At 42.5% G+C, this 13,482-nt stretch overlaps 1 protein-coding gene across 2 annotated transcripts in view; it reads right to left on the bottom strand.

The window, feature by feature from the left end:
* The window catches only part of LOC147904857 (uncharacterized), a 76,435-nt gene that overhangs the window by 11,659 nt on the left and 51,294 nt on the right, over positions 1 to 13,482 (bottom strand). For both annotated transcript variants that reach the window (XM_087388758.1, XM_087388752.1), the window contains exons 15-17: positions 3,579 to 3,701; positions 3,260 to 3,342; positions 572 to 716 (exon numbers count right to left, since the gene is read on the bottom strand). In XM_087388758.1, the coding sequence (XP_087244884.1) occupies positions 572 to 716; positions 3,260 to 3,342; positions 3,579 to 3,701 (351 nt within the window). The remainder of the gene's footprint in view (positions 1 to 571; positions 717 to 3,259; positions 3,343 to 3,578; positions 3,702 to 13,482) is intronic.

The following is a 13,482-nucleotide window of genomic DNA, read 5'->3' as shown; positions in this document are numbered from 1 at the left end:
TCCTTTTTTCATCAAAATCTAACGTTTTTTTGCATGCTTTTACATGAAAAATATGATAAGACGAATTAAACCAATAGAAGATATGACAAGATGAAGTAAACCACCAACATGATAACCTAGGGGTGTGTATCTAGTCTACTTTCATTTTTTGAGGAGAAAGAAGCGAGGGGTGGAGCCTTTAGCTTTTGAATGGTAGGGACATGGCTAATAAATTAGCATAAGTTACACATCAGTCGCAAACAAAAATCACAAATGTTCAAAAGGGAAGAACAAAGGGGTGAAGATTCCATTGGGGAGACATGTCAAAAATAGCGTGCCAATCTTGTTCCTCAAAGAAGAGAACAAAGACCTCAAAATGAGCTACCATTAGTCATAAAAACCAAAAAACGAAGCAACAAGACGAGGTACGCTAACAGGATATGGCTAACCATGCAAGGCTCAAGCACACATTCAAAAGGTCCAATGCAACATAGAAAATCCAAACCTCTTCAAGAATTCAAAACGCACCCTGGCTAGCATAAATGGGCAACCAAACAACTGATGTACTTTTAGACATGCACGTAACTCTTACCTCATCTGCGTCTTCATTGTCAAACATTCCATATCTGAATATGTCTCGCGTTAGGTCGGATGCCAGTGTCGATATATCATAGTCTTTATCACGATAATCATCCTCATCGCTATCAACAGGCCGCTCCTGCACAGAAGTGGGTCGTCTGCAGCAAAAGATCCAAAGTAACCATCAAAAACATAAAATAACAGAATATCAAACAGCACAAAAGGGATTGAAGAAGTGAGCAAGCTAGCCTCACAGCACATACTAAATAAATCCACAGACGAGTTACAGTTCACAGGAAGAGAGCATGGTTGCTACCAAATGGGTCTTTAAAAAGGGAATATTCCATGGATACGTTAGTAAATTTATCATTCAAAACTGCAGGTGATTTTGAAAAAAAAAAAAAAGAAGCAGCTTAAATAGTAATGGAACATGGATAAACGTGTGGCCTAGAAGAGCTGCATAGCCTGAATTAGAGGCTGGGCGGTTACACAAAAAATGAACATAAAACGCTGCCTGGAAGGCAGTGCTAAAAAGCAACCTCATTGATGGGTATTGTTTTGTGAAACTCAAAACTAGCCACATAGCTTTCCCCCATTCATAGCATATTTGGAGTTCAGTGTATCTTCAGTCTTTTTAAAGATTCAAGAAACTGGCATAAGAATTCAGGATGGTGAGAGGCTTTGAGTTATCAGCCTTCACTCTACTTGCCTTCTTATGTATCAGCTTAAATAAACCAAGATTGACATGCTTGAGCCAACCTGCATTTTTGGTGAGAGATTTTCCTAGAAATCCTCTCTTCTTGTGACTCATTGCATCTTTGTCCATATTTTCTATGTGATGCCATGATGCACAAGAACGACAACTTTCATCTGCGAATGTGCCTCATAGGACCTTAGCTTCCTTGGAGATGTGGTCCTTTGACTAATCACTGTCTTTCTTGATAACTTCTTTGGGAACCTAGTGGATGGTCCTATATATTTCGCATGAGGTGTCACTGTCAAAGTAAACTAACTTGCATTTACAAGCATGTGACATAAAAATTGAATATAATGTGTCGCTATGGGACCAGCTGCACTACAACCAGAATATAAGGATTTTGTACATATTTGATCAAAGGTAAAAAATAACCAAGCAGTCAAGTTCGTTCGAGACTCTTGTAGCAATTTCCACTGTTTTGTTCGTATCATTGATTTTTTCATTGCCGTAGCTTAATGTTTCAGCTGATGTAAACATCAGAACATTAGTACTATACCGAACCAGAGCCTACACTATTTCTTGCCAAGGAAAGAATTCCCTGCAACCAGGAAAATAACCCACCCCCATGCTTTCTAAGTTGCAGGAATAATAATGACCTCAAATACATCTCAAGCTTTCAATCTAGTGATAGGATGGGGGCCACCTAGGTCAATCAGGTCAGCCTGGAAAAAGAGAGCTCATCACATCAAGCAGTCATCCTTTTACAAATGAGTCAGCTCAGGTAAGTGGATCAGCACAGTCTGAAGTGGGACATAGTAGCTGTAGAGTATGTAAAGGGGGCATAGCCACTCATTTGCATAGGATATGCATTTTGGGGACCGCTCTATTTCTTAGAAAAAAAAAAGATGTCATTAAGTGATTGTTGACCTGTAGCTCCACTTGTCACGGGCATCCACATGCCCGTGTCCATGCTAGCTAGTGCCAACGCACGCAACCAAGTCAACGGCCACGTAGGCATCCCTACAGCCATTCAGGCAGCCCTGCACAATCAGCAATCAGCACACAGTCAACAGGCAGTCAACGCCACGTCATCACAGGTAAAAAACGCAGAGTTGACTTTTTGGTCAAAAGTCAACGCAGAGTTGACTTTATGATGCCCTGGTCACCGGTCGGCATTCACCAAGTCATCCAGGCTGACTTATCAGCCTATAAAAGGGCAGCCTTTGGCCCTCAACTCTAGTTCTCAGTACGATCCTAATTTCCAATCCTGTTCCATTTGATTATGGCACAGCCAGGTGTCCCATCATTCTACTGCAGATGGCCAAACAGCCACCTGCCCAAAAGGTCTACAGCTGTCTTCGAGTGCTACAGCCACTTAGGACACAATATAGTTACAATATAAAGGCCATATTGCAGAGAGGATGCACATGGCACTTTCTGTATGATGTGTTCCAGTTTATCAAAACACTTATGCATATGCCTGCATATGTGTACACAAATACAGATTGGTATGTTCTTCTGTACTGTCTTATTTCAAGAAACCAACAGCCACACCCTAAATAGACCCCTCAACGTGTCGAATGGGAAAGAAGCAGCTCACAAAACCATTGGCTTCTCGCAATAGCTCATCTTACAAATGCACTTCACATATTACGAACTGCCACATTTCACTTGCAACAAACATTTCCAAGACTTTACCTCACTACTTCTACAAGCTATATGTGTTTATGAAACCCACATGCTTTTCCCCATCCTTAGACGATTAATCAAAATATTAGCAGTCTCTACAGACAGGTAAACCCATGATTCTACAATACAGATGCACAACCATGGGTGTCCCTATGCAGAACAAAGAAGTGCAATGAACACCTAGACCAGACATCTGCAATAGCTAGTATTTAACAGAAAAGAACATAAGTTATTGTAGACTTTCACAAGAAAAAAAAATTCCCACATTTCATCACTTAATTTCTCAACTTAACCCTCAGGCTTTCAACCACTCACCCACAAGTCCACTGAAAGACATTCTCAATGGAGTTGCGGCTTTGCAGAACATTCGATTGCCATTCAATCCATTTTGCATTGGCCTGGAATAAACAACCCGCAGATTTATAAAAATAACCGCTAAGAAATTATAATAAAAACATATGCATAAGATAAAGGGGTAAAAAAGAATAGAAAAAACACTATTTCTTTTGTCGTTCTTATAGAGACCTACACTGCAGACATGCTAGGTTGATGAAATACAAAAAATGAAGAGCATCACTTGCCACTCCAGCCCCAAAAAAAGAAAAAAGACAAAGAAATGAGCGATAGCAAGAACCTTCAAGTGAGCTTGTATGTCGGGGTGGTTGTTTCCAGCTCGGACAAGTAAGTTTGCAATTTTTGTTAGATGTCCAATGCTCCCGATCCTTAGAGGGACCTTACCACATGTGGGAGCTGTAGGCTGCTTTGACACAAGTTTACATTTCTCCCTTTATTAGGACAAACACATCATCTATGTAAACAATCTACAAAAAATCTTTTTCTCGTACTTTAAATATTTGTGTCTTTAGCAATAACCAAAACAAAAGAGCACAAATGGACAAAAATTCAAGTTTATACCTTTACAGAGATGAGAAGGATGAATCTTAAATTCAAGGGCGGGCAAGGGAAGACAAAGAAATGCAGACCATGCAAACTTCAGTACCTAAATCAAAGCCTAGCATCGCCCTAGTATGCAAGAATGAGCCATAATAGCGTTTGATAGGAATTTCGACTTTCTAGCAAGGAACTACAACTAATGTCAGAGAAGAGAGTGTGAGAGCAAGAGAGCTGAACGTAGTGCTTGCAATAGAAGAAGTGTCTAATACAAGAAGTGGGATGGGTTTTGTCTAAGTGACAAAACCTTATCCTTCACTAACTAACTGTGGTTAGGGGAAAAAACCTCTAAAGGAGGGAAAAGTGCCCCTAACCTACTTATTACATTACATTGGTCACTGCTAAATTATAATAATAATTCTAACACCCCCATGCAGTGCCAATGTCATGTACAAGGAAATGATCAATCACCAAAAGAAGATAAGTTCAGGGCACTACGAAATGCCTCAAACTTTTCACGTGGAAGTGCTTTGGTGAAGATGTCTGCAACATTGTCATGTGTTGACACATAGATCATACTGATCTCTCCTGCATGCAACTTCTCTCTGACATAGTGATAGTGAACCTCAATGTGCTTCGTGCGAGCATGAAACACAGGATTCTTTGCCATTGCCATAGCACTCTGACTATCAGTGAGAATCGGAGAAGGACCCTCCAATGAAAGATGAAGATCAGCAAATAAACGACGCAGCCAAACACATTCAACTATCGCTGTAAAAGCTGCCCTGTACTCAGCTTCACATGAGGAGGTAGCCACTGTAGACTGTTTCTTGCTCAACCAAGAAATGCAAGCGTGTCCTAGAAAGAAACAATTCCCACTGGTGGACTGCCTAGTATCATAGTCTCCAGCCCAATCTGAGTCACTGTAAGCATGCATCTGCAAGTCACCCCCCCCTGTGGGAAACATCAAGCCAAAAGACTTTGTACCTTGCAAGTAAAGGAAGATGCGTTTTATAGCCTGCCAATGCATAATCTTTGGGCTGTGCATATACCTGCTCACCGGAGAAACTGAAAACTGGATATCGGGTCGTGTATTATAGAGATAAATGAGGCATCCAACAGCCTGACTATAGAGTGTGACATCAATTGATTCACCCGCATCATGCATTGTAAGCTTCAGCCCCGGCTCCATGGGAGTAGACATAGGCTTGCAATCATGCATGTTGAATCTGTCCAAGAGCTTTTGAACATACTTGGACTGAGACATAACAATGCCACGTTTCTCTTGAATAAACTGGATCCCCAAAAAGATATGTAACAAGCCCAAGTTTGACATATCAAATGTAGCTTTCAATTGGGCCTTGAAATCTGCAATTATTTCCTTATTTGATCCGGTGAGCAGCATGTCATCTACATAAAGAATGATGACCAGAATATCCCCCCCATCCTTCTTGATGTAGAGGGTGCTCTCAGTTGGACTATTGTGCAGCCCCTTGCTGATCAGAAAGGCATCAATTTTGGCATACCATGCACGTGGGGCTTGTTTCAGCCCATACAAAGCTTTATTCAGCTTGCATACCTGAAGTGCATTTCCTGAAATTTCAAAGCCCGGAGGTTGTTTGACATAAACCTCTTCCAACAAGTTTCCATTAAGGAAAGCTAATTTAATGTCCAACTGATGAACATTCCATTCAAAATTTGCAGCCATGGCTATAACTGACCTGATGGTGGTCATCCTAGATGTAGGAGCAAAAGTCTCCTCATAATCTATGCCTTTTTTCTGAGCATATCCTTTTGCAACCAGCCTTGCCTTGTACCGATCAATGGACCCATTTGGCTTTCTTTTGACTTTGAAAACCCACCGTGTACCTATGGCATTCTTACCTGGTGGCAAATCCACAACATCCCAAGTCTGATTTTTATGAATGGACTGCAACTCATCGTGCATGGCATTCATCCAATGCACATTATCTTTTGCTTCTTCAAATGTCTCAGGCTCCTCCTCATCAAGAAGAGTACCTGCATACGCTGATTCAACTGAATGAGCTCCCCCCATGTGCCTTAATGCACTACGAGTTCTGCCAGGCAATGGAGCTTCAAGCCTACTCTCCCTCAGAGTCTGAAGCAACCAATGCGGGACTGTTTTGGCTGGGTGTATCTCTCGAATTGCTTGCCTGACAACTTCATCCACACCCTGAGGTTGTACCAATTCAGCTGGGGGCTGAATCTGTACTTGTGGAGCTGGCGGAGGTTGCTGTAAATTCTGAGTTTCAGTGGGGGAACCAAATGCTATAGGAAGCATCCCCTCAAACACATCATCTGAAGAGGCCGGAATCTCAAATTCAGCATGTGTATGTGCAGAATTTTCAGAGAATATAACATCTCTACTGACAAAAATCTTGCGCGTAGCAGGATTGTGTAGAGACAATAGCCGTTGCTTTGTGAACTATATCCCACAAAAATGCATTTCAGTGCCTTATCTAACAACTTGTGTCTGAACTCCATAGGCACGTTAGCATATGCTACACAACCAAAAACTCTAAAGTGGTCCACTGAAAGCTTTCTCCCATGCCATGCCTCATAGGGAGTGATTGTCTTCAAAGCCTTTGTAGCCCGATTTAACATATAGTTGGCACACATGAGGCCTTCCAACCAAAACCTGTGAGGCAACTTCTTACTAGTAAGCATGCATCTATCCATTTCCATGGCGGTGCGATTCTTCCGCTCAGCTTTGCCATTCTGTTGAGGTGTAAGCCTCACTGTAAGCTTATGCATAATGCCTTTTTTCTTTCAGAAATGTCTCAAATTCATGAGACATGTAGGCCATCCTCTGGTGGTTCTAGTAATGCCCTATAGGCCATGGTATGTGCCTTGTAGGCACAAATATAGACACTTTAGTGTAACTGCCTTTTAGGCCACATAGGACACTTAGTCCTATGTGACACCTAGGACACTTAGTCCTAGGTCTAGGTACTTGTACCTTGTACTCCTCCTTTTTCATAATCCAAGATTTGACGTGACGGCTAACTCATCGCTTCTTTAGCTACCTGCACTCTCTCTCTCCTATCCGATCCTACAGTGGTATCAGAGCCACGTTTAGATTCGTCACCTACACCCGCTCCTTCATCCGTACAGTACAACTCCATGCCTATTTTCGACTAGACTACGTACGTCCCTTGTACATGCTACGTACATCCTCTGCTTCGTGCTTCTCCGTACTACATGCCTGCACTGTAAGTCGTCGTACTCACTCGCAGTACCTGCTACAGCCGTACGCTCTTCACCGTATAGTGTTTCGTACTGCTTTTCGTACCTTCGTCGTACATTTCGTATAGCTGTACTTGCACTCCGTACAGGCACAGTACCTGTTCACTACCTGCTTCCGTACAAGCATCGTACCTTTTTTTTGTACTGTACTTCCGTACATTCACTGTACAGTGCTCCGTACAACGTGTCAGAATCCGTACTAGCTAGTATTGGCTGTGAATACGGACATTGGCAGTTCTTGGGGCTTCCAGTTCTTTCCACCACCTTTGGTTGCAATTTCTTGCAAGAACATTGGGGCTTTGGAGTTTGGTCTGCAATCTCTTGTCTGTTTGCAGTACATTGGGTCGGATTGCAAGACATTGAGTCACTTTTGTAGGACATTGATTCAAATTTCCATACATTGGGTCACATTTGCAAAAATTTCAGCAAAATTTGGGGCTTTTCTGCATTTGCCCTCTTTTTGGCCTATTTGCCCTCAATAAATTTAGGGCTTTTGCCAGATTTGCTATTTTTGCAGTGAACATTGCCTGCCATAGTCACATTTGGGTCAGATCTGCATTTGCCCTTTGATTTGGGTTGGAAATTTGCAGATATTTGCTGTCATTTTTGGACAGCCAGCTTTTTGCAGTGATAGCCTTGAGGCTTTTGGGTTTTCAGGTCTTTTTCAGGGTATCACATTTGCTATGGCTGGGAACAATCAAGATTTATTTGGAGTTCTTCATGAAGATGATAAGTTGGATGGAACCAACTATCCGATGTGGTCTTATCTCATGAAACATATTCTTGTTGCAAAGCATTTGTGGAATATTGTTTCTGAGGCTGATCTGAGGCCAGCCAATACTACAGTGGTTGCCTCTACTGCTGGTCCTTCTGCAGGGGGTACTCCTCCTAATGCCTCTTCCTCTAGACTCCTGCTGCTGCTCTTCCAACTCGAGAAAAGTCAAGATGGGATGCAAGAGATGCAAATGCACATTCATGCATTGCTTTATCTTGCAAGAGAATCATTATTCCACACATCCGGTCTTGCAGGACAGCAAAGGATGCTTGGGATAAATTGGCTTCTCTCTATCAGATTTGCAATGAAGCTCGTGTTGCATATTTGAAGGCAATTACAGGAAGTCAGTATGAATGAAGCTGAGTCTATGGATGCATACTTGACAAACGTCAAGGACCTCATTTGAACAGCTTGCCAACATTGATGAGGTGGTGCCAAATTCACAGCTTGTCAGTGCCACATTGAATGGACTGCCAGATACATATCAAGGGTTTGCTACAACCCTTCGATTAGTGGCCATGGGTAATCCAGAACACTATTCTTTTGATCAGCTAGTTACTTTGCTTTTGCAGGAAGAGCAAAGTAGAGCTAATAGACAAGCCATTATTCCTAATCATGCATCTGCTTCATAGCAGACAGGAAGAGGCAAGGCTTCCAAGCCTATGGGCAAGCCAAAATCTGCACATAGCAACTGCAATTCCTCCCATGCATCTAAAAATACAGCAGATAAGTCGAAGAAGAAAAGATGCAACTATTGTCGCAAGCCTGGACATGACATTTCAGAATGCACGAAGCGCATTGCTTCGGAGAAAAAGAAAGCATGATTGACAGTTAATGCCTCTCATGCTATTGAATCCCATGAGCCAGAAGATGCTTCACATGCACATGCTCTTCAGGATGATTGGGCATGGGCTGTCCATTGCTCATTTGATCCCTCCAAAGCTGATGCATTCTTTACTGCTAATGATGCTCAGTCCTGGTACTTTGATAGTGGTGCTTCCAAGCATGTCACATCTTGCAGACAATTGTTTCATTCTTTAGCTGATGCACCTCGAGGGGGGACTGTCACATGTGCTAATAATGCTTCATATGCTGTAAAAGGAATTGGAGATGTGGAGCTCACATCCATTTCAAGCCATCCTGTTACTCTGACAAATGTTCTTTTTGTGCCTGGAATTGAAGTCAACTTGATTTCAATTTCAGCAATTGCTACTTAAGGTTTCAAAGTGATTTTTGATGGCTACAGATGCCTAGTTTATGATCTTTGTGATGACAATGCCATAGTTCTCACTGGCACTTTACAAAAAGGGCTTTATCACCTTGATCATCATTCAGCTACACTTTCTATTGAAGCATTGGCTATTTCAGATTCACAGCTTGTTGAAACTCATCTTTGGCATGAGAGAATGGGCCATCTCAATTATAGAGCTCTTGCAAAGCTACATTCACAGCAGATGGCAAATGATGTACCTCAGACTCACACAATTTCCAAACATGTGTGTGAGGGTTGTCTTTTGGGTAAGATGCATCGATTTCCTTTTCAAAAGAATTGTCCAAAACTCTCACAAAGGAAATTGCAGCTAGTACACACTGATGTCTGTGGCCCAATGAGGACAAATGCCATTGGGGGGTATAAGTATTTCATGGCTCTCATTGATGATTTCTCAAGATATTGATGGGTATATCCTTTCAAAGCCAAATCTGAAGTTTTCTTATGCTTTCAAAGATGGCTGAATATGGTTGAGAATGAATCACGATGCAAATTAGTCACCCTCAACACAGATAGGGGGGGAGAGTATATGTCTAAGGAGTTTGATGCATTTCTGTCTTCACCGGGCATTATTCACTCGTGCACTACTTCTTACACTCCTCAGCAGAATCCTGTTTCTGAAAGGAAAAACAAGTCCACAATGAAGATGGCCAAATGCATGCTTAAGGCCAAGTCTTTGCCCAATAAATTTTGGCTTGATGCAGTGATGTGTGCCAACTATGTGCTGAATAGATCACCTACGCGGGCATTGAAGACTGTTCCACCTTATGAAGCATGGAAAGGCAGGAAGCCTTCACTTTCACACATGAGAGTTTTTGGGTCTCTTGCATATGTTCATGTACCATCTCAGCTGAGACATAAGCTCGATGACAAGGCCATCAAATGCATATTTATTGGTTACAGCCAAGAGAGCAGAGGGTATCGGTTATATCAACCAAATACTTGGAAGATTATTGTCAGTAGACATGTAATCTTTGCTGAACATTCAGCTTCTCCTCTTGTGGACTGCAAAGCTAAGCCAGATGTTGACATGTTTGATGCCTTTGAATCTTGGTTACCTCTGCCATCCTCAGAAGAGGATTTGGACCAGCAACATGAGCCTCCTGCAGGCCCTCCACTAAGCAATAATCAGCCACAACCTCATGCTGATTTGCAGGTTTCTCTTCCGGCACAAAATGATCCCACTATTCATGATGCACTCATTGAAGAAAGAGCTGTCAATAGACAGCAAAGGCAAGTTCCCAGATGGCTTCTTGATACATTGAGAGACAGCAAACAAGATCAGCCTTTTGCTGCCCCGACAAGATCAGGGAATAGACAGCATGGTCACTTTCTTGAGTTTGCACTCCTTGCTACAGCTTGCAATGAAGAGCCTCTGTGCCATAAAGATGCTTTTGACAGCAAAGAGTGGATGGATGCTATGAGAGCTGAGTTACAATCTATTGCCAAAATTGACACATGGGAATTAGTAGATCTCCCTCCCGGCAAGCATGCCATTGGAACACGGTGGGTCTACAAATTAAAAAGGAAATCTGGTGGCAACATAGATCGATACAAAGCCCGTCTTGTTGCAAAAGGGTATGCCCAACAACAAGGCATTGACTTTGAGGAGACACTTGTCATCATCAAAAACAACCTGAAATCCTCCTCTATTGAGTGAGAACACTGAAAGCAAATTCTTCTTTATACCTATCACATAGTACTAGTACATCTGAAATTCTGAAATCTGTGCCATCAGTGGATGTGAGAATAATGTCTCCCACTCCACACACTGAATAAGAAGAATTATTTGCACAAGTTACCTTCTTCTTGGTGGGTGAAGAATGCAGAGTTACAAACAGATTTTTCTTGGAAGTGATGTGCTTTGAAGCACCACTATCAAAATACCGAGAGTATGTAGTGTCTCATCAACACTGAAAGAGCATTCATCCTTTGAAGGATCGTAACTGCAAGTCAAAAGAGCATATGGGTCATCATCATTAGTCGCTGTAGTATCTGAACTACCCACTGAAAAATCTGAAGTGCAAGACAAAAAGGCATAGTGTTCTTCAACCAAGTTGGCTGCAACATCTCCTCCATCATGGCAATGTGGACCTGATGCATCTGATACAGCCATACCGGAATCCCTTTTCTTTTCTTTGGCTATGCGCTTCTTGCACTCTCCAATATAATGACCTGGCTTCTTGCAATAATGACAGATGCCCTTCTTTTTCTGCTTGTTTGTATCACCCTGTGCCTTATAAGAAGGCTGTCCAAAATCAGCTTTATGCTGATGTGTGGGCTGATGGGCATGTGGCTTTTGCTGCCCTTTACCCTTGGGCTTGAACTTAGAGAGCATAGCATGCTCGCCAGCCCGGGTTGCCATATTTATGCGTGTTTGTTCCTCCTGCAACAGAAGTCCTACCAACTCGTGAAAGGAGAGAGGATTGTTGCCCCCCCTCAATGACAAATTCAACGAGGTGTGGAAACCGAGATAGGACTCAGGAAGAGAGTTCAAAGTGGTGGAGATCATCTCTGAATCCGGAATGACTTCATCAATGTTCAGCAATTGTTCCCTGAGATCCTGAAGCTTTGTGAGGTGAGAATTCATGGAATCTCCCTCCTCCATATGTGTATGGAAAAGTTCTCGCTTCAGAAAGGAAACTCTGGCATCGTTCCTTGCTGCAAACATACTCTCAAGTATTACCCAAGCTGCCATAGATGTCTTGCATGACCGAATATGAGGTATAATGAACCTCTTGACAGAAAGAGAAATTACTGAAAGAGCTTGTGCATCTCTAGAGTCCCATCTTTTCTGCTCTGCTGTGGGAGCTCCTGGAGCGGCTGCTCCAATCACCTGTGCTGTATTTGTACCTCTACCCCTGCCTCCAACTGTAGGAGTGACAAGTATAGACGTTGTATCTAGTCTTTCTTCATCTCCATTGACATAATCCCAAAGATTTCTGCCAACCAAGATATTACGAACCATAAAACTCCACAAGAAGTAGTTGGTGCCATCCAACTTATCCTCCTGTGTGAGAACCCCGAACACCTCATTTGAGTTGTTCTGAGCCATTTTCACCGGATAATTTCAGAAAAAAATACAGCCGACGGACCGGGTGAAATCCCTTCTTGGGATATAAGATGCACAAGTAAAATTTGCAAAGAATAATATGCCCACAGTTTTAAATACTATCACAGCCTGTCAAAGGCTCAAATTGCACCACACTGCTCTGCTCAATGCCCCAAAAATCTGCAAAGAGAATCTGCAAAAAGTGGCAAAAGTCTGCAATTTGACTCGTACTGAGTCCAAAACTGTTTGCCAACTTCCAAAATGCCCTTTTACCTGCAAAATTGCAACCCAAATGCAGAAGGCCCAATTTCTTGTGGGAAATTGCATACAAAAGAGGGAAAATGATCTGAAAGCCCCAAATGTTGCACAAATTGAACTCTGCCTGCAAAAGCCCAAATTTCATTGCAAAATTGCAGTGTAATTGCAAAAGCCCCAATTTTTTGCCAGAAATTGCATCCAAAACAATGGCTCACTGCACAAATGCACCTGTGTGCATATGCAAACAAAAGAGCCCCAAAATGTACTTATAGTACGGAGCTGCAACCTCAAAGCAGTACCTTGAAGTCGGGAACAAAAGTATATAGACAACTGCTCGAAAAGTTGTACGGTCGACAGTGTACGAATGCCAGTGTACGTACGTAATGTACGGATTCCTGTGTACGGAGGTATGGCCCTCCTTCCTGTACGAACAATCGACGCATATCTGTACTAAACACGTAGTACGGCAGATGTACGGACTAGCTGCGAATGTACGCCGAATGTAAGGCTGTACGGAACAATCCGTACGACTTGTACGGACATCATCGCAGGAGCAACGTACGGACGACGAGCTGCAGTATGGAAGTCCGTACATTGTACGACGACTGTACGGCGCAGGATAGTACGACTGTACTAATGGGATCTACAAGCAGGGAGCTTCGAGCAGGGAGAGCTTGTGGGCAAGGAGCAGGGAGCAAGGCAGGGAACTAGGAGCAGGGTCTTGCTGCTCTGATACCAAATGTTAGAGAAGAGAGTGTGAGAGCAAGAGAGCTGAACGTAGTGCTTGCAATAGAAGAAGTGCCTAATACAAGAAGTGGGATGGGTTTTGTCTAAGTGACAAAACCTTATCCTTCACTAACCGTAGTTAGTGAACTAACGTGGTTAGGGGGAAAAACCTCTAAAGGAGGGAAAAGTGCCCCTAACCTACTTATTACATTACATTGATCACAGCTAAATTATAATAATAATTCTAACAACTAAGGGGATCAAACCACAAAATCATCATGAGCAATGCATAAATCCAA

This window comes from Dipteris shenzhenensis, chromosome 2 (assembly GCF_047967505.1).
Source record: "Dipteris shenzhenensis isolate YYH24624 ecotype China chromosome 2, Dip_SZ_1.0, whole genome shotgun sequence".
In the NCBI taxonomy this organism is placed as follows: domain Eukaryota; kingdom Viridiplantae; phylum Streptophyta; class Polypodiopsida; order Gleicheniales; family Dipteridaceae; genus Dipteris; species Dipteris shenzhenensis.
This window is presented reverse-complemented; position numbering and strand designations above follow the sequence as displayed.